At 43.1% G+C, this 22,217-nt stretch overlaps 1 protein-coding gene across 11 annotated transcripts in view; it reads left to right on the forward strand.

Moving 5' to 3' along the window:
- ZNF185 (zinc finger protein 185 with LIM domain) overlaps positions 1-22,217 on the forward strand; it is a 209,575-nt gene that overhangs the window by 148,489 nt on the left and 38,869 nt on the right. For 7 of the 11 annotated variants that reach the window (XM_030209148.1, XM_030209151.1, XM_030209150.1 and 4 more), the window contains 7 exons: positions 3,290-3,385; positions 6,303-6,416; positions 9,429-9,533; positions 10,881-10,970; positions 15,715-15,822; positions 18,874-18,981; positions 21,158-21,247. In XM_030209148.1, the coding sequence (XP_030065008.1) occupies positions 3,290-3,385; positions 6,303-6,416; positions 9,429-9,533; positions 10,881-10,970; positions 15,715-15,822; positions 18,874-18,981; positions 21,158-21,247 (711 nt within the window). The remainder of the gene's footprint in view (positions 1-3,289; positions 3,386-6,302; positions 6,417-9,428; positions 9,534-10,880; positions 10,971-15,714; positions 15,823-18,873; positions 18,982-21,157; positions 21,248-22,217) is intronic. The other 4 variants (XM_030209154.1, XM_030209156.1, XM_030209155.1 and 1 more) reach the window with 4 other exon arrangements.

Genomic DNA, 22,217 nt, shown 5'->3' on the forward strand with positions numbered 1-22,217 from the left:
AAACTGAAACAGGAATTAGTGATTTGGAACTGCAGAGCTGGACTAGAATCACCAAGCAGGTACCAGATTAGCCTGGAGCACAGAAATGTGGCAGGAGGGGCTCAGCATACAGGACGCTTGATAGCAAGCAGACCAGTTAACCTTGGGTTCAGTGAACAGTATTCTCATCTCAGTAACCCTTTTATACTAAGCTTCAGCCAATCCCTGATGCTAGAGGTGTAGCCTTGGGGTCTGTGTGATAACAGTCTTGAGACCTTTACTTACCCTGCTTGTATTATTTGGCTCTGATACTTTATCTGTCTTGAAATCTTACTTTAAAAACAAGAAGATATCATATAGTGGACAGAGAATACAAGTTTTTCCTGGTGTTTCCAGAGTAATTCAGATAAGGAGGAAAATGTTTTTACAATTGAAAACTAAGGCATTAGGCTTAGACACTTTTCTTAAAATTTCCTTGCAAATGTTTAGTTTCCTACCAAGTTGATAGTTCTGTTTTCTTTGACACAATTAGAATAGTTTCTTCTAGATAGGTGGGTGGGAACCGGGTGAGGAACTAGGTGGGATACCCTAGTTAGTGGGCTACATGACAGCAGGTTGTGTAGGAAGGGTTCCTCCTTATTATTGTCTATTATGGTTTATCCCCCAGATTCTATATAGCGTGACCAAAATTGCGTGCATAAATCCAGATGTATTCTGGATTTGTGCATCGTGCAATTTAATTACTTAGCAATCCAATCAGTGCCTATAATTGCCACTTAACGAGCAATTATTTATTTATGTATTCTTGTATCCCACTGTTATCCGAAAACAGGTTTCGGTTCAAAGTGACTTAACAGTTTACATTTAGGTGCAGTTACATTAGCGTTTTACATTTATTGCTTAAGGAGGTCATCGATTGGTTGTGTAGTTAGCTGTAAAATTTTCTGAAGAGGTAGGTTTTCAGTTCTTTTCTGAGCTGTAGATAGTTAGTGATACTAATTGGCATTAATTAGAATTTATACACACAACTTGCTGACAGAGGCGTATCTGAAATGCGGCGGTAGGGGGGGCCAAGGCCAGAGTGAGGGGGCACATTATAGCCCCCCTCCCGCCATCGTCGTCGCCCCCCCCCCGCCGTCATCGCCGCCGACGCTGCCATCATCACCATCACCTACCTTTGCTGGCGGGGGACCCCAACCCCGCAAGCCGAGGTCCGCTTCCTTCTGCCACTGCCTTTAAAAATATTCCTTCAGCTGGCGGGGGACCCCAACCCCCGCCAGCCGAGCCGAGGTCTTTTAAAGTTCTTTTTCGTCCTCCAGAGTCCGTGCTGTTCAAAGCTGCTCCTTTCGGAGTCTGACATCGCTGCACATTGTACGTGCAGGAGGTCTCCTGCACGTACAACGTGCAGCAACGTCTCCTGCACGTACAACGTGCAGCGATGTCAGACTCTGAAAGGAGCAGCTTTGAACAGCACGGACTCCGGAGGATGAAAAAGAACTTTAAAAGAGCTCGGCTCGGCTGGCGGGGGTTGGGATCCCCCGCCAGCCGAAGGAATATTTTTAAAGGCAGCGGTAGGAGGAAGCGGACTTCGGCTGGCGGGGGTTGGGGTCCCCCGCCAGCAAAGGTAGGTGACGGCGGCAGGGGGGTCCAGGGCGAAATCAGCGGGGGCCCAGGCCCCCGTGTCCCCATGCAGATACACCCCTGCTTGCTAATCATATTCCGTAAAGTGGTGCATGTAAATTCTAATGCGCGCTGCCAAAAAGGGGCCATGGCCATGGGCATGGAATGGGCAGGTCACGAGCATTCTGAAAATTTATGTACAGAATTATAGAATACACCTGCTCCAGTGACTAACTTAGGTGCTGGTATTTACATCAAGTTTTACTTGGCGTAAATGGATGTACCTAGAGTTAAGTAAACCACCCCAAAGGGGTGGAGGTACACTGGTTCCTACGTAAAAGGTTGCAGAAGCAAGAAGTAGGAAAGGTAGGCGCTTCTAAAAACCAGAGGAGACGTCTATAAAGAAACAATTCTTTATTGCAAGCAAAGTGACAACGACTCAGCACAGCTGTGTTTCGGCGCTAGCTCGCGCCTTCTTCAGGAGTCTTATGGTGTATAGCTGATTGTGTAAAGTCGATAGTTTGTTACAAAAAAACGTTCATATAAGGTATAAACTTCCACTGTCAGAACAGAGAAGAGCACCATAGTGTAGCAATAGCTTCAACCTAGAGTTAGGCACAGGCATGACCACTAGGCATATTCTATAAACCCAGTAGACGTATTATTTAAATCACACCTAAATCTAGGCACAGGTTATAGAATATGCCTAGGCAGAAATTTTGTTTGGCGCCAATTTTTCAGGCACCATATATAGAATCTTGTCCTATATGGCTTCATTTTCCCCAATGATGTGGACTAGAAATGATTATCATTATTTCATTTTTTAATATGTTCCACTGTGTTACATTGGAATGGGAAAGGGGAAGGGAAATGGGACTTGATATACTGCCTTTCTGTGGTATTTTGCAACTACATTCAAAGCGGTTTACATATATACAGGTACTTATTTTTTGGGAATGTTAACGATTTCAAAATAAAATGAAAAAAAAATTCATCATTGATACTGACTCAATAAAAAAAAAAAAAGAACAGTTACCACCCAATATTCAAAGGGCTCCTTTTATAAAGCAGAGTTAGAGATTCTGGCATAGCAAATGCAACAATGCTAGCTCGACTTTGTAAAAGGAGTCCAAAGTGATTTAACTGGGCGGGAGGGCTCTGGAGAAGAAGGTATTGCCTTCAAAAGCTAATAAAAAAAATTGTATTGTTAGACCAGTAAAAAATGTATCGTCTTCTTTTCTTTTTCTTTTCTTTGTTTTATTTTATTTATTACCAAAGGGGACTAACATGGCTATCACACCACTTTATTCTCGATTTAGGGGATAATTGTTCCATCCATAGAAGCAAAGACCTTTTTTTGCCTAGTAGTTTCCTTCATTCACAACAACCCATAGTTTTTACCCCATTTATACCTAGCTCTAACCACCGTATTAATAAACCTTTGGCCAAAAGCCACAGACTGCAAGTCCTTGTGGAACTGTTTTGCAATGCCTAGGACTCCCTCTCTTGCTTGCACAATAGACTCTGCCCTACATAAACTATGCAACAGGAGTTAGTCAAATGTAGGCTTTTTGTAAATATGATAACTAGCATTACACTGTGCTGTTTGTAGGGTCAGTCCCTACAAACAGCAAAATGTGAAACCACAGATTACAAAATAATAATACCTTTCCTGCTTTGGCATTTGCAGCCTACGGTCTGAAGGAAGCTCTGCCACATCAGCCCGATATGTGGTGCCTGAATGCCTGGAAGATGACAATGAGGAATTCAAAGTCAGCACAAGAAGGTATGAATGGAAGGCTGGGAAAAGTCACTACAAAGCTAGTTATTCACAGTTGCATGTTACTTTCCTTCTGACAACAGTTGTTCAAATTGCTGTACTGGCTATTAATTACTTTTCAGTGACTTAGAATATTGCATAATATATAATCGAATACATTATTAGATTACCCCAGTGCTGTCAATTTTCAGTGGTTAAGTACCCTTCTTAAGAAATCATAATACCACTTTTCTGGAGCAGGATCAAGCTTTCAGCTCAGTCAAACCGGCATCTGCTACTTAAAGTATTATGTGCTTTCATTTTCAGCTACCTGTTTTTCATTTGTTTGATTTTCTTTGTTTTGTGGGGGTGGGGGGGGGGGGGGGTTGCCTCCAATTTTAAGCCTCTCCCTCTTCCACTATGCTGGTCACAGCAGCAACAGACTATCCAGGAACCACAGAGCATGGCTTCCTCTGAAACTTAATACATATGCACCCTGAGTTTGGTGACTGTAATCTTTGTGCAGTGATACAGAGAGGGGCATAATCAAAAGGGGAGCCCATGTTTTTCTGAGGACGTCCTCACAGGACATCATGGCGAAGGGACGGGGAAACCCGTATTATCGAAACAAGATGGGTGTCCATCTTTCGTTTCGATAATACGGTCAGGGACGCCCAAATCTTGACATTTAAGTCGTCCCTAGAAATGGTCGTCCTTAGACTTGGTTGTTTCTGATTTTTAGCGATAATGGAAACTAAGGACGCCCATCTCAGAAATGACCAAATGCAAGCCCTGCTGTGGGAGAACCCAGCATTCATTGTGCACTGGTCCCCCTGACATGCCAGGACACCAACTGGGCACCCTATGGGGCACTGCAGTGGACTTCAGAAAAAGCTCCCAGGTACATAGCTCCCTTACCTTGTGTGCTGAGCCCACCAAAAAAAAAAAAAAAACCCACTCCCCACAACCGTACACCACTACTATAGCCCTTATGGGTGAAGGGGGGCACCTAGATGTGGAAAACCCACTCCCCACAACCGTACACCACTACTATAGCCCTTATGGGTGAAGGGGGGCACCTAGATGTGGGTACAGTGGGTTTCTGGTAGATTTTGAAGGGCTCAATTTACCACCACAAGTGTAACAGGTTGGGGGGGATGGGCCTGGGTCCGCCTGCCTGACGTGCACTGCACCCACAAAAACTGCTCCAGAGACCTGCATACTGCTGTCATGGAGCTGGGTATGATATTTGAGGCTGGCACAGATACTGGCAAAAAATATTTTTAAATTTATTTTTGAGGTTGGGAGGGGGTTAGTGACCACTGGGGGAGTAAGGGGAGGTCATCCCCGATTCCCTCCGGTGGCCATCTAGTCAGTTCGGGCACCTTTTTGTGGCTTGGTCGTAAGAAAAAAAGGACCAGGTAAAGTCGTCCAAGTGTTCATCAGGGACGCCCTTTTTTTTCCATTATGGGTCGAAGACGCCCATGTGTTAGGCATGCCCAAGTCCCGCCTTCGCTACGCCTCCAACACGCCCCTGGGAACTTTGGTCACCCCCACGATGGAAAGCAGTTGGGGACGCCCCAAATCAGCTTTCCATTATACCGATTTGGGCGACCCTGTGAGAAGGACGCCCATCTTGCGATTTGTGTCAAAAGATGGGCGTCCTTCTCTTTCGAAAATAAGCCTGAAAGTCTCCCCTCCTCCCATCCCCCCATCAGCACTGTGAATACTGCCTCTACAAACCCAGACAGTTTGAATAATTCCTGAGCCAATTTCTGCTAAACCCAGTTCTCCCACATGGTAGTGTACTGCACCGACTGAGTCACAGGGTTGACTCGAAATACATTGTTTTGAGAAAACACCTTTTTTAACACAGTATCATTTTGAAATGAAAGGGAATTGTGTATTCTCATAAAGACAAGAATTTGAAAGAAGTTACTGTTTATGACAGAAATAAATATGATACATAAGTACATTAGCTGAGTAGCCAATTATATTCCTTTGATACTTCACTTGTAACTTCTCAGCAGTGTACAGTAAAAGGATACATAGCTGGGGTGGGTGGACAGAGGGGAAAAAGATTGCCATACTGGGTCAGACTAAAAAGTCCATGAAGCCCAGTATTCTTTTTTCAATAGTAACCTGTCCAGATCACAAGCACCTGGCAGGATCTTAAAGCTTAGACCGAATCCTTGCTCATATGCATGATATTCCTCGCTGTGGCAACTGTAACGTATATTGTGATATTGACTAACCTGTGTTACCTCAAAAGTGCAGGTGAATCAATCCTACAGTAAATCTTTACATGGTAAATTAGTAGGAATATGTGCTATTTTACTGTGGGTTAGTAAAGGCAGCCTTTTAATGATAAGATTGTCAGACACTGTACCTGAATGTAACTTGCCTTAAACTTCTACTGAGAAACCATGAGCTAAATATAAATTTAGGAGTCATTTTACTAAGGTGTGCTGAAAAATGGCTTGCAGTAGTGTAGGCACGGGTTTTGGGCCCCGCACCGATCCATTTTTCAGTGCACCCGTAAAAAAGGCCTTCTTTAAAATTTTTGCCGAAAATGGACGTGCGGCAAAAATCAAAATTGGTGCGTGTCCTTTTTGGGTCTGAGACCTTACTGCCAGCCATTGACCTAGCTGTAAAGTCTCACACGGTAACCGGGCGGTAATGACCTACGCATGTCAAATGCCACTTGGCGTGCGTCCGATACTCACATCCAGAATATTTCGTACACACGTATTGGACGCGCACATAAATTGAAATTACCGCAAGTGCCACACAGTAGCCAGGTAGTAACTCCATTTTGGCACGTGTAGACGCTTATGCGGCTTTAGTAAAAGGGCACCTAATTATTTATAGAAACCCAGAATTGATCCTGAAGATTTTGTTGCAGGCATTATGATGTCTAATAAGCTTATTCCTTTCATCCCAGGACTGGCTCAGGCTCAGAGAGCAGAACTACCACCACTACTACCACCAGGAGAGAAACCTACAATGACAATACGAGCCCCTCAGTGTACAGCAAACTTGATCAAAGCACTGCAAAGTAAGAAGCAAACGGGATCCTCGTGTTTTTGAATGGTTTTACTTTTTGGAGGGGAGGGGAGAAGACGGGGGTTTATAGAACTCTTTCCGTGCATTCCTGGGATTCATGTGGCACATATCGTTATTTTCAAATATAGGGCTGATGTACTAAGTTTAAGTTTAATTGGTATTTGATGTACCACCTTTTCTTGAGGGAGTCAAAGAGGGTTTACAGTTACAATGGTAGTACAACAAAGGAAAAGGAACTCCAATATGTGATAGGAAAGACACACTCAATAAGATTCTCAATCACATAACTTAAACATTATAAACTTAAAAGTTGCAGTTAAAATTGCTATGTTTGTACTGTGTAACAGGATAAAAAGAGATAAAAGAAGTGGGAAAAGTAAACCAGGCTTGTCCAAAGAACTGGGACCAAACAAATAATTAATAATAATATCAACAAAGTTTATTAATGTTTCCTTAGAAATGACTCAGGATAAAAAGGCAGGAGGGATGTTGAAGATTAACTAAAAAAAAAAAAACATCTGTCTTCAGTAAAGCTTTGAACCAGGAGAGTGAGTGCTCGGATCTACTTTCTGGGAGCAAACTGTTCCATAAACTTGGGGCTAGGAAGAAATAAGCCGCTTTCCTGGTAGATTCATGGCGGCAGGGCCCTGCTCCTCCAATCGGTGCCAGTCTTCTAGGCACTGGTTAGGTTGCAGTGGGAGTGCACAGCCTCTGACTTTCAGCAGGCCGCCGAGAGGGGGGGACAGGGGGGACAAAATTCCCGGGACCTGGGCCTCCAAGGGGGCCCGGTGCCGCAGTTCCACCCGCCACTGCCACCGGGCCCCTTCCACCTGAACCCCCGCCAGCAGAAGTGCTGTCTTCTGTTCTGACTCCGGCGTGCGTGGCCCACACAGACGCGCTCCTCTCAGCTGATCTTCGCTGTACTCTGCAGGGCTTCTCTGCATCTGACGTCCTGCACGTGCCCAGCTACAGTCAGTGTTTGAAAAATGATGACCACCAACAGCTGAAAGAAACTAGGAAAGAAAATGAAAAAGGTTAAAGAAAGAAACATAAAGAAAGATAAGGGGAATAGATGATCAATGAAATAAAAAAATGTACAATATTATGTTGCCCTGCATGAGTCCTGGTTCCTCCCTGACTCCACCTCTAGAAAACTCTTTTCCTACCTACTTTTCAAATGGTCAGTCCGAATCTCTCCTGCCTACTTTGAATATCAATCAGACTATGTTTACTTAACTAGTGGCTTTCTACAGTCCCATATGCTCAATGCTGTGTACATTATTTGTGCTTTGTAAATAAAGGTCAATGCCTGTCTACATTGTAAAAGCAACCATTCTTTACAAATTTTCAAATAGATGTTAGAGTCTTGGCATTTTAATTTTCTAGACACAAACCACACTCATGGCAGAGTAAGACTTGTGAATAACATTTTCCTATGAAGAAGTTCAACTATACACTTTAGCAATAGATTAAAATCTTGAAGATTCAGTTTCTGTTTAAAAACATCAGTTACTGTTTAATACCAATTCAGTTTTGTGTGTTAATGTGCCAAGTCTAACAGCTCTAATCTAAGCCAGCTACAGACAAGCTGTTAGTCTGACACATTACTATATATAACTCAATTGGTGTTAATGGCTGATGAATACTCATGGCTTAACTATCAAATTTCCATAATGCAATAAAACCGTTGAATAGCTTCAATTAACCAACAGTCACAAGACTGGGTCAGTGGATGTGGACTGTAAAATACAACGCTGCGTACGTCTAGTAGTGCTATAGAAATGATTAGTAGTAGTAGATTAATATTTTCTCCTGGTTGTTACCATGATATATTTACATATAAAACTCCAGTTTACAGCTTTTTTTTTTTTTTGCATACGTTAACACTTTTTTAGTTGTAGGAATCTTCTTAAGTAAGTCTCTTACTTTTTTCATGTATCTGTGCCCTACTCTGCTATATGCTGCTGCCTGTAAGACTGATGGTCTCCAGCATTATCATCATGTAAAATCATTCACAATTAAACTTTACTGGCTTCCAGTCTGATGCCATATTATTTTTTAGTGTAGTTGCATTATTTTTAAAAAGGTACTTGAATTTTTTTAGTTCAAACAGTTAACAGAAAGGTCAATGTACTCTGACTATATATATATATACATATATGTATATTCGTATGAAGTATGCATGCATATCAGATGTTATAGTATTAATGTCAATGTTTGAAAAGTACCTGTACATTAATTACTTAGCTGGATGAATATTTAATCACCGGAGACCAAATTTTATTATATGCCATAAAGGAACCACATTTCTCTGCTGCTACGTTTTCATATTTAGCTGTTAGACATACTGAGTTCCACCACATTTCGTAGGTTAACTTTGTAAAATCTTTCCAGTTTTGACATATCAATTTTATAGCCACTTGGATCAATATACGTAGTAGTTTAATTATATGTGGTGATAATATATTGTTAATGCCGAAATCTCCTGCTATTATCATTTTGTAAGTTAAAGAAATCTTTAAATTTAGTATAAGAGAAATTGTTTTCTCTATTTGAGACCAATATTCATCCAGTAATGGGAAATGATATATTAAATGGTCCAAGGTACTTGAATTTTTAACTCTGAGGTAGACAATAATGTGAAGATATATTGGCCTACTCAGTCATCACATTCATCTCATTCAAATTTATTAGTTGTCCCAGCAGTTGCTGAGATAGGTAAAGTTCGTACTAGTGCATAAATAATTTTTTTTTTTTAGTTCAAGGTCCTTACATTTAGAGATACATCAGGGATGTGATTTTTTTTTTAAATTTTATAAATTGGTAAAAGCTCATTTATTTGCTCTTACCTATAATGTTACTGAGTAATGTTTGTTTGTTTGTTTGTTTGTGTTGTATTGTTTGGTTTGGTTTGGTTTTAATTATGTATGTGATGTTGTATTAAATAAATACTCACAACCTGGTTCCGCACAGTCCAAGCAGTTCTCTTTCCTCTTCTGGTCAGGCCCATCACACATCCCAGGGAAAGCAATGTCACCACCACGACAAGAGCCATCTACACGGTCCCAGAGTATTTAAGTGACCAGGAATCAGAATCTGACCAAAGAAGGTAAGAAAATTAGATTTATTAGTTTAGTTTAGTTTTATTCATTTATATTCTACATATAACTATATGGATAACAGGGACACATATACAATCCCAAACAAAATAATATAAAAACATACAAGTTACATTAAAAACAATAAATGAAGGAAATGTGGAGAACAAGCCATTCAAAGGAAGCAAGGGGACAGAATCTAGATATAAGCGGCATAAAATAGTATAATAGAGTAACTTCATCATCCCAAATGTATATCCATACAGCACACCTACGAAAACACACAGGTGACCAAAGAATATAAAGGTGCACGAAACAGAAACCAACATCTGTGCATACTTGTCTGGAACTGCTAATGTCATACCAAATTCTTGAAAACAGTTACCACAACAAAGTGACCAAATATCTGTAGAACCGTACTAGAAGGCCAATTGATCTACGTTCAGAGAATGATGATAGTTTCCACTTTTCAATGCTTGAGTCACCTTTTGCCAGGGACAGTCAAAAAGTATATGATGTCCTAGGAAAACCTTCAACCATGCACCCCACCCTGGTTCACTCATGGCCTCATTCCTCCCCCACATATACCAACATCTCAAAGCTGTACTGACCCCCCCATAGTCCAAGATATCCCCTTTCCTTGTCTACCCACCAATGTTCAGCATCTCCCCTTCCCTTTACCTCTCTGTCTAGCATCTCCCCTTCTTTTCCTTTCCCCCACATCCATGCCCTTCTCTTCCATTCCCCCACACCCATGCCCAGCATCTTATTTTCCCTTCCTTACCATCTCTCCTTTTCTTCCCTTCCTCCCCCCACTCTGACAACTCCTCTTCTTTTCCTTCCCAACCTCCCTATGACTAGCATCTCCTTTTCTCTTTCCTTTCCTAACCCACCATGTCCAGCATCTCCCCTTCCATTTCCTAGCCACTCCCCCCAAACATCCACTATCTTCCCTTCTCTATCCCTCCAAGGTATCTAGCATCTCCTATTCCTTTCCCTTTACCCTCCTCCAAGGGAGATTCTGAAATCTCTCCCCACTTCCCTTCTCCCTGTTTCTGCTGCTGCTGCAGCCATCCTACCTCTGTCCTCTGCCTTCCACTCTTAGCAGCTGCTGCAATGCAATTCAGCACAGCATGGGGCTTTAAGTACAGGCCTGCACTTAAGTACTGCTGAGTCTCACCCCCTCAAATGCAGACCTGTCAGAGGGGGTGGGATGCAATAGGGTTTGAGCATAGTTAAAGTGCTGCTCACTTGCTACACTGAAAATGAACTATCCCCCTCCCCCCTCCTCCCCAAATTCACTGCCCTGCCACATATTTGCTCATTTGGATTGTAATATAGCTTATTTCCTTTGACAGGCCCAGCTCAAATTCCAGAGAAAGCTTTTCAACAGAACCTGGGTACAAGGATCCTACATATTTGATCAATTTAGACTCTGGCCCAGAAAGGTAAGATGAGTGAGACTGAGGACAAAGGAAGTACTGAGTTAGTTGATCAGAAGTGGCTGAAGAGTAGAAGCTGGAATTTCTTTGCTATTTCCTTCTCTGGAACAAATATCATACTAGCTATGTACTGAGCATATAGTAGGGTACAGCAGGGGCGTAGCTGCGGGTGGGAGGTGCTGGGGGAGAGGTGGAGAATAGGAGGAGGAAGGGGGCGGGGTAGAGAGAAACTTTTATGCCCACCCACTTCGGGCTCAGGCCCACCCTAGAATACTTTCCAATTTGAACATCATTTCCCTTTGCTCTGAGAAAATGCAGAGAAACTAATGAGATGTTCTCTTAGCCGTGTTCCACAAGTCTTTGTCAAGCCTTGTGATTTCCACATTTATTTTTAACAAATTCTTGTACATTTAAAATGGTACTTGACTCGCAGAACAAACATGAGTTCTTTCAGTACATACATCATTGCTCCCCGTACTAAATTGTTTTTCAATAGATATTAAGTCAATGGATCATATGTAGTCATGTAAAAAATAGAATACAAATCTGTCCTACTTTATTATGTTACTAAGGCAAACATATTTTGTCATGTCCCTGTTTTCAAACTAAATGTTCCTGAATCATCATAGTTCTGGCTGTGAATTTGATTTCCTGCTTTCCAAACTGTCAGGCACAAACTCTTCTGGGGGGAAGCATGTCTGAAACCTGAATGCATTCAATGAACATTGTCAGCTAACTAAAAATAGCATAAGTACTCAACCTTACATCTATTCTGCAACAATAGATGAGGTAGAAAACCAAATTACTTACCTGTAACAGATGTTCTCTGTGGACAGCAGGATGCAACTCCTCAAACCATGGAGTGATATCACCAATGGAGCTATACAGGAAGCTTCTCCAGGTTAGAATACACTTGAAGCTTTCGAGATGCTCCACTGCAAATGTGCACCACTTCCCACCTGCCACTGCAATGTGAGACACCCCTCAATCTGTATGTTTACAGTAGATTAAGTAGAATGGAAATCCTTGGGGAGGTGGGCTGTAGTTGGTATGTGAGAGTTTGTATCCTGCTGCCCATAGAAAACACTCAACAGGAAAATAACTTGTTTTTCTCTGAGGAGAAGCAGGATAGCAAGTCCTCGCATCATGGGACTCCCTAGCTACAGGCTGCCTTTAACAGAAAAAAAAGGGAAAATAACAAGGTGCTACAACAGGCAGATACCAATACCAGCAACTAGTTTTTTGAATAGATAGATAGTGTCATGTCCCCAACATGGACGCAAGCAGTGTCCTCAGCCTGCGTGGGGTCCTGTCGACATGCACACTTGACTGGCACTGCCTGAGCCATGTGTGTGTAGCCCTCTCTGGGTTTGTGCAGAGAGTGGTGGTTGCAGGCTCCTTAATTGCTTTGTTTCCATGCACCTGTTTCTGCTCTCTCTCTGCCTGGCTTCCAGGCTCCTTGATTGCTTTGCTTCCACCCACCTGGATCTGCTCTTCCTCTGCCTGGCTTCCCTTTCTTCTCTCCTATTGGTCTTCTGGTTCCTCCTTCCCCTGCTCTTGTCCTATGGCTGTGCCCCTTCTCCCTGCTGATGTCAGATACCAGCACTTTATCAGCTGAGCTCTCCCTGGACTCCTTACTTCGGCTTCTACTTTGGTAGCAGCGCTATAGTAAGTTATAGTAGTAGTAGTAGGTGTTTCTAACTCTGTAGTCTGCTTCTTATCTACTGGTCCCTCGTTGCTGACTTTGCCTGTACCTGGATTACCCTTCTGCCTGCCGCCTGCCTACTGACTTTTGCCTCTACCTGGATTACTCTCTTCTGCCTGCCGCCTGCCTAATGACTTTGGCCTGCATCGTTTATTTATTTATTTACTAGACCATCACTTAATACAAAGGTAAATCAGAACGGTTTACAATATAAAATAACATTAAATGACATTAAGACAATAAATAAACATACTCTGAAATCCATTTATGATAGAAAAGCACTTCAAAAAATCAACACACATACAGATTTCACAAGCTATAATCATAAAAACATTGATAACAATCAAAAAAACTAAAAGTTTTTTTTCCTTTATTTCTATTTTAAGCGTTTTTTTTCAAATGACTCCTGAAAGAAATGTGTTTTTAGAGCTTTACGAAAATGAGTATAAGAATCTTCAAACCTAAGTTCTTTAGGAAGACAATTCCAAAGTGAGGGAGCTAAGAAAAAAAATGCTGATGTTCGCGTTGATTCCCATCGAGCTTTAGATGGGGATGGAATTACAAGTCTATTTTCTGTCAATGACCGAAGTGTCCGAGTTGGTGTATAGGGGATAGTAAGGTTAGACAGATATGATGGACTAGATGAATAAAAAGCTTTGTGTTTCAGTGTCAGAACTTTGAATTTTATCCTTGCTTCTATTGGAAGCCAGTGCAATTGATATAATAATGGCGTGATCCTGTCATATTTTGAAGCTCTACAGATAATACGAGCTGCTGTATTTTGTATCATCTGTAATCGTTTTAGATTACGTTTTGAAAGACCTGCGTACACTATATTACAATAATCTAAACGTGATAAAATATAGGCGTAAGTTAGTGTACACAAAGAGGATTTATCTATGGAGTTTCTAATCGAGCGTAATTTACGTAGTTGATAGATTTCTTTATCACATCGGATATTTGCTCATTAAAGGATAGGGAAGACTCGATAATAATACCAAGGTACCTAAATGACTGTACCATAGGTATTTGTTTACCAAACAAAATAGGTGTTAGAGTTGGAATAGATCCACGACCCGTTATCCATGATGTTATCGTTTTTTCTGGATTACTCTCTTGCCTGCCATCTGCCTACTGTCTTGCCTGTACCTGGGTTACTCTGTTGCCTGCCGCCTGCCTACTGACTGCCACTTGTACCTGGATTACATTGAGCCTGCCATGAGTGGGAAAGCGCGGGGTACAAATGTAACAAAAATAAAAAAAATTAATTACTCTCTTGACCTGCTGCCTCCCTGGCCGATACATTCATCACCCCACTTCCAGCTCCGTCCCATAAGTCCTGCAGGCTGCCCGCACCTAGGGGCTCAACCTCTGGGGAACGACGGTCAGCGCAGGTGAAACCCGGGGTTGTCCAGCCACCAAGCAGAACCTGGCCCGAGTACCGGGCTCAGCAGTGCTCTACTTGGTACAAGAACTCACAAGTCTGACAGATAGATAGATAGATAGATAGATAGATAGATAGATAGATAGATAGATAGATAGATAGATAGATAGATAGATAGATAGATAGATAGATAGATAGATAGATAGATAGATAGATAGATATTTGGAAGGCATCCTGGAACAGAAAAGAAATAAGTCTAAGGGAGATGGTTGGGGATTTTAATCCCCAAAGAAAATTCTGGAGGACTGACTGGCCAAAACAACTATCATGTCAGGAGTCATTTTCCAAACAGTAATAGACAGTGAATGCATCAACAGATTTCCATGTCACAGCCTTGCAACTTTCCTCCATGGAGCCTCCTCTGAAGTAGGCTCCAGACACTACCATAGCTCCAACATTGTGAGCTGTGATATAACCAAAACCTGCCTGGGCATAAGTGAAGGAAACAGAGTCTGCTAACTGCAGTGTGCATTTGTTGATGTCTTTAGTCTGCTCTGAAAAGAAGACCAAGGCTCTCTTGCAGTCGATTATGTGTGGTGCACTTTCATCTTTGTAGGTGTGAGACCTAGGCAAAAATGTTGGCAGGACGATGAGCTGGTTGAGATGGAAATAGTGGTACTGGTAATAATGCTTGCACTATCAAGAAGGATAAGAAATCCAAGTCGGGGATGCTTTGAAGACACCAGTGACCTCAGTGCCTCAGTGCTCCAATGAGGTACGATGTCAGTGCATCCTGGCCTCCACCTGACAATTGGCATCACACGCCCTCAGAGTCAATGAAGTTGAGGAGGATTCCTTCCTCTTCTTTAGGTGGAACTCACATGATGACTGGTGCCAATGTCCTCTATCAATGCTCATGTCACACTGTACAATGCACTCTTGATGCAGATGTATCCCCAATATCTGATGCAGTTCCAGGACCCATAGAGACTAAAGTTGGTGGATCAGACTTCTGAGCACCCAAAATACATTCATGCTGCTTTGCTGAACCACAAAGTCCTCTCTTGAACATCTTTTAACATAATCAAGATCAGACCCAAGGCATTGCAGGTACCAGGTGTATTTCTTGAAACTGCTAGGGACTTTTTTCTGGCACATCTTGTCCAGAAAATACCCACTGAGAAATCAAATGACTCCATTTTGAAAAGTGGTACCTTGATTAGGAACCTGGGGTTCTCAACAAGGCCTACACCAGGTGAAATGAAAAAAATAAAGGAAACTTGAAAATGACCAAAAACATAGCTATGAAACTAAAGGGGAAGAAGTACCACAAAACAGCAAAATACATACGAAAAACTTACAAAAACATGTAAAATTAGTAAGAAACATTCTCTTGAAGGTAATGCATGTCTGATTGGTTCCACGGAAAGACAAAGGCTTACATCACTCTGCGCAATAGCATTAGGTGGGAAGTGGTGCACATGTGAAGTGAAAAGCCTCAAAAGCTTCCCATATGAGTTCCATTGGTGATATCACCCCATACTGTAAAAAGTTGCTATCCTGCTTGTCCTTGGAGAAACAATTTACTGAACGGAAGGTTCTAATTCAGAATTCCATTGGACAGTTAAAGTAAATCCTGGACTCTCTCCTTTCTTTAACAGGTCTAGCTCACATTCTGGAAGAAATACTTCTATCACCACTACCAGCACCACAAGTGAACCCAGGAACATAGGCTCTGAGTACATCAATGACAAATCAGTCTCCACAAGGTAAGCAAATTAGGAGTGAAATCCTACAGTAAGGTTCTGCTCAAATATGACTGGAGAACAGAATCAGGGGAGGATATGGGTTAATCACAAACCTTTTCAAAATATTATGGCCACAGTACAATGCATTGGGGGAGTAATCAGATATCCTATAGTGCGCTACATTGCCCTTGGACAGGATCCATTTGTGAAGCCCAATTTTAAATATAACATGAAGAATGGAGTGATATCACCAATGGAGCTATACAGGAAGCTTCTCCAGGTTAGAATACACTTGAAGCTTTCGAGATGCTCCACTGCAAATGTGCACCACTTCCCACCTGCCACTGTAATGTTAGACACCCCTCAATCTGTATGTTTACAGTAGATTCAGTAGAATGGAAATCCTTGGGGAGGTGGGCTGTAGTTGGTATGTGAGAGTTTGTATCCTGCTGCCCATAGAAAACACTCTACAGGAAAGTAACTTGTTTTTCTCTGAGGAGAAACAGGATAGCAAGTCCTCGCAGCATGGGACTCCCTAGCTACAGGCTGCCTTTAACAGAAGGGAAAATAACAAGGTGCTACAACAGGCAGATACCAATACCAGCAACTAGTTTTTTGAATAGATAGATAGATAGTGTCATGTGCCCAACATGGAGTAAGCGGCGTCCTCGGCCTGCGTGGGGTCCCGTCGACATGCACACTTGACTGGCACTGCCTGAGCCATGTGTGTGTAGCCCTCTCTGGGTTTGTGCAGAGAGTGGTGGTTGCAGGCTCCTTAATTGCTTTGCTTCCATGCACCTGTTTCTGCTCTCTCTCTGCCTGGCTTCCAGGCTCCTTGATTGCTTTGCTTCCACCCACCTGGGTCTGCTCTTCCTCTGCCTAGCTTCCCTTTCTTCTCTCCTATTGGTCTTCCGGTTCCTCCTTCCCCTGCTCTTGTCCTATGGTTGTGCCCCTTCTCCCTGCTGATGTCAGATGCCAGCACTTTATCAGCTGAGCTCTCCCTGGACTCCTTGCTTCGGCTTCTAATTTAGTAGGTGTTTCTAACTCTGTAGTCTGCTTCTTAACTACTGGTCCCTCATTGCTGACTTTGCCTGTACCTGGATTACCCTTCTGCCTGCCACCTGCCTACTGACTTTTGCCTATACCTGGATTACTCTCTTCTGCCTGCCACCTGCCTAATGACTTTCGCCTGCATCTGGATTACTCTCTTGCCTGCCGCCTGCCTACTGACTTTCGCCTGTACCTGGATTACTCTCTTGCCTGCCGCCTGCCTACTGACTGCCGCTTGTACCTGGATTACTCTCTTGACCTGCTGCCTGCCTGGCCGATACATTCATCACCCCGCTTCCAGCTCCGTCCCGTAAGTCCTGCAGGCTGCCGCACTTAGGGGCTCAACCTCTGGGGAACGGCGGTCAGCGCAGGTGAAACCCGGGGTTGTCCAGCCACCAAGCAGAACCTGGCCCGAGTACCGGGCTCAGCAGTGCTCTACTTGGTACAAGAACTCACAAGTCTGAGATAGATAGATAGATAGATAGATAGATAGATAGATAGATAGATAGATAGATAGATAGATAGATAGATAGATAGATAGATAGATAAAAGAAATAAGCCTAAGGGAGATAGATAAATAGATATTTGGAAGGCATCCTGGAACATAAAAGAAATAAGCCTAAGGGAGATTGTTTGGGATTTTAATCCCCAAAGAAAATTCTGCAGGACTGACTGGCCAAATCAACTGTCATGTAAGGAGTCCTTTTCCAAACAGTAATGGATAGTGAATGCATCAACAGATTTCCATGTCACAGCCTTGCAACTTTCCTCCATGGAGCCTCCTCTGAAGTGGGCTACCAACACCACCATAGCTCCAACATTGTGAGCTGTGATATAACCAAAACCTGCCTGGGCATAAGTGAAGGAAATAGAGTCTGCTAACTGCAGTGTGCATTTGTTGATGTCTTTAGTCTGCTCTGAAAAGAAGACCAAGGCTCTCTTGCAGTCAATTATGTGCGGTGCACTTTCATCTTTGTAGGTGTGAGGCCTAGGCAAAAATGTTGGCAGGACGATGAGCTGGTTGAGATGGAAATAGTGGTACTGGTAATAATGCTTGCACTATCAAGAAGGATAAGCAATCCAAGTCGGGGATGCTTTGAAGACACCAGTGACCTCAGTGCCTCAGTGCTCCAATGAGGTACGATGTCAGTGCACCCCGGCCTCCACCTGACAATTGGCATCACACGCCCTCAGAGTCAATGAAGTTGAGGAGGATTCCTTCCTCTTCTTTAGGTGGAACTCACATGATGACTGGTGCCAATGTTCTCTATCAATGCTCATGTCACACTGTACAATGCACTCTTGATGCAGATGTATCCCCAATATCTGATGCAGTTCCAGGACCCATAGAGACCAAAGTCGGTGGATCAGACTTCTGAGCACCCAAAATACATTCATGCTACTGTGCTCAACCACAAAGACCTCTCTTGAACATCTTTTAACAATCAAGATCAGACCCAAGGCATTGCAGGTACCAGGTGTATTTCTTGAAGCTGCTAGGGACTTTTTTCTGGCACATCTTGTCCAGAAAAATACCCACTGAGAAATCAAAAGACTCCACTTTGAAAAGTGGTACCTTGATTAGGAGCCTGGGGTTCTCAACAAGGCCTACACCAGGTGAAATGAAAAAAATAAAGGAAACTTGAAAATGACCAAAAACATAGCTATGAAACTAAAGGGGAAGAAGTACCACAAAACAGCAAAATACATACGAAAAACTTAAAAAAAGTGTAAAATTAGTAAGAAACATTCTCTTGAAGGTAATGCATGTCTGATTGGCTCCACGGAAAGACAAAGGCTTACATCACTCTGCGCAAGAGCATTAGGTGGGAAGTGGTGCACATGTGACGTGAAAAGCCTCAAAAGCTTCCCATATGAGTTCCATTGGTGATATCACCCCATACTGTAAAAAGTTGCTATCCTGCTTGTCCTTGGAGAAACAATTTACTGAACGGAAGGTTCTAATTCAGAATTCCATTGGACAGTTAAAGTAAATCCTGGACTCTCTCCTTTCTTTAACAGGTCTAGCTCACATTCTGGAAGAAGTACTACTATCACCACTACCAGCTCCACAAGTGAACCCAGGAACATAGGCTCTGAGTACATCAATGACAAATCAGTCTCCACAAGGTAAGCAAGTTAGGAGTGAAATCCTACAGTAAGATTCTGCTCAAACGTGACTGGAGAACAGAATCAGGGGAGGATATGGGTTAATCGCAAACCCTTTCAAAATATTATGGCCATAGTACAATGCATTGGGGGAGTAATCAGATATCCTATAGTGTGCTACATTGGCCTTAGACAGGATGCATTTGTGAAGCCCAATTTTAAATATAACATGAAGAATGGACTGAGATGTCCAAATTTGGACATACACAATTCCCCAAGTATTTTACAAAGGCTCTGACAAACACGGTAACTCTTGTAAAATACATGTAAGGATGTGTAGGACTGCTTGTCCATGTCTATCCACATCCAATTGGAATAGTGAGTTTGCAAAGCTAAATGTAAGGGGGAAACTGCATCTATACCTCATATGTATCTGGGAACAACTTTGTACAATCACTACAACAGCATCCATTTTCATAACTCCCTGATTCCTCCACCCAATAGCAGTGAGCCCCCTAACCCCTGATACCAATCTAATACTGCACCCTCATGAAGATCCCCATGACAATCCCCTGGGGGTCTTCCCGGCAGACTCCCTACCTCTCCTTCCCTCAGTCCCACCACTGGCTCTTACTAGGGGAGCCCAGGATGTGAGTGGAAGCAGGACCCATCTCCAGTTGCTCCAGCTTCTGTTGCTCAGGTTTCAAAATGGTGCCCGCGACCCTTAGCAGTGTGTGCAGACTGTTTAGTTCAAGTCCAAGAGTAGGAACAGATGGACCTAGAAGGTTCTCCCCTTTTCTCTCCAGAGCTCCTCTTCCCCTTCATGAGAACATAAGAAATGGAATACATTGGTTTCAAATCACATATAATAGATAGATTCTTCAAAATATCACCTTGCTTGTTTGTTGTATTACCTTCTCCATAGGCTCTTTTGTTGCCCTAATATAGTTTATTTCCATTTTTCAGAATAAAATGTATGTACTTAGAATGTTGACACCTCTGTTTCAGTATTGGAACTATACTGAAACCTCCTATGTATTGATGTGATCACTATCTAGAGTTCTGATTAAGATAACACTGAGGGGGTCTTTCACTAAGGCGCGCTCATGTTTTTAGCACGTGCTAAAAATAGGCACATGCTAAAACTGTGAGCGCCTTAGTAAAAGACCCCCTTAGATTTACAGGGAGTTATAAAGCTAGGAGTGGCTATGCAAAAGAAATGTCAAAAGTTTAAAGCATTAATATCTTCTCAGGAATGAACTAGAACAAATTCAGGGGTCTTTTTACAAAGGCCTGCTAAAAAATGGCTTGCAGTAGTGTAGGCGAGGGTTTTGGGCGTGCGCCAATCCATTTTTTAGTGCGCCTGTAAAAAAGGCCTTTTTTTTGCCGAAAATAGACATGCGGCAAAATCAAAATTGCCGCATGTCCATTTTAGGTCTGAGACCTTACCGCCAGCCATTGACCTAGCTGTAAAGAATCTGGGTGATACTGACCTACACACATCAAATGCCACTTTTCGCGCATCCATTACATGCGCCCAAAAATAAAAGATGTGCGGATCGGACGCGCGCCAAAAATGAAATTACAGCAAGAGCCACATGGTAGTCAGGCGATAACTCCATTTTGGCACGCGTTTGGTACGTGTAGACGCTTACACAGCTTAGTAAAAGGGCCCCAAAGTGATTCTTAATGATTTCGTTTTAACTGCCTTTCCTGACCCACCATGTCCAGCATCTCCCCTTCCATTTCCTAGCCCCTCCCCTCAAGCATCCACTATCTTCCCTTCTCTATCCCTCCAAGATATCTAGCATCTCCTATTCCTTTCCCTATAGCCTCCTCCAAGGGGGATTCTGAAATCTCTCCCCACTTCCCTGTTTCTGCTGCTACTGCAGCCATCCTACCTCTGTCCTCTGCCTTCCACTCTTAGCAGCTGCTGCAATGCAATTCAGCACAGCATGGGGGTTTAAGTACAGGCCTGCACTTAAGTACTGCTGAGTCTCACCGCCTCAAATGCAGACCTGTCAGAGGGGGAGGGAGGGATGCAACAGGGTTTGAGCATAGGCCTGACAGAACATTTAAAGTGCTGCTCACTTGTTACACTGAAACTGAACTATCCCCCTCCCCCTCCTCCCCAAATTCACTGCCCTGCCACATATTTGCTCATTTGGTTTGTAATATAGCTTATTTTCTTTGACAGGCCCAGCTCAAATTCCAGAGAAAGCTTTTCAACAGAACCTGGGTACAAGGATCCAACATATTTGATCAATTTAGACTCTGGCCCAGAAAGGTAAGATGAGTGAGACTGAGGACAAAGGAAGTACTGAGTTAGTTGATCAGAAGTGGCTGAAGAGTAGAAGCTGGAATTTCTTTGCTATTTCCTTCTCTGGAACAAATATCATACTAGCTATGTACTGAGCATATAGTAGGGTTCAGCAGGGGTGTAGCTATGGGTGGGCCTGGATGGGCGCAGGCCCACCCAATTTAGCCTCAGGCCCGCCCGCCCACCCAGAGTCCGAGTCCATCCCCGTCCGTCCGTATCTTTGAATCCTCGCCCGCAGCGATGAACTGGCGGGCGGGGCGCCAGTGCGCCGCTCTCCAGTAGTAAAAGCAGCAAGCCGGCAGGTTCGAGTCCGTCCTTTGCTTCCCTGCCCTCTCTGCGTCCCACCCGCCTGAAAGGAAATGACATCACAGGAAGGCGGGACGCAGAGAGGGCAGGGAAGCAAAGGACGGACTCGAACCTGCCGGCTTGCAGCTTTTACTACTGGAGAGTAGCGCCCCGGCCGCCAGTTCACCGCTGCAACCTCGGGAGTGGAGTGCAAGTGAGCCAGCCTATGAAGTCCACTGTAAGGAAGCCATTTGGTATATTTCTGTTTTCACTCCCCCGCGCAGCCTTCGTGTCATTAAAGCCTTCCATCTGCATATCTCTAATCCTTTCTCCCTCCATCAGTGAGAAACAGAACTTTAAGTTTACTTTATATTAATAGTGTATTTTCAATTGTAAGCTGCTCTGCATAATTGAAAAGGGTACCCAGATAGAACAAAAGGTCAGGCTTAAGTAGGAAGGCAAGATGTTCTGTCTCTAGAATGCACCATACTTTGAAATGCCACACCATTATATAAGTGAGGCTCATACATTTCAATTTGGAAGCTTTTATGAATGTAGCAGCTGAAAATCAGTATTTCAAATTTTTCTTTATTTAATAGCCTTAGACCTGAAACAGCAACCCAGAACAGGGACTAGGGATAATCCATCAGAA

Source organism: Microcaecilia unicolor, chromosome 7, assembly GCF_901765095.1.
Source record: "Microcaecilia unicolor chromosome 7, aMicUni1.1, whole genome shotgun sequence".
In the NCBI taxonomy this organism is placed as follows: domain Eukaryota; kingdom Metazoa; phylum Chordata; class Amphibia; order Gymnophiona; family Siphonopidae; genus Microcaecilia; species Microcaecilia unicolor.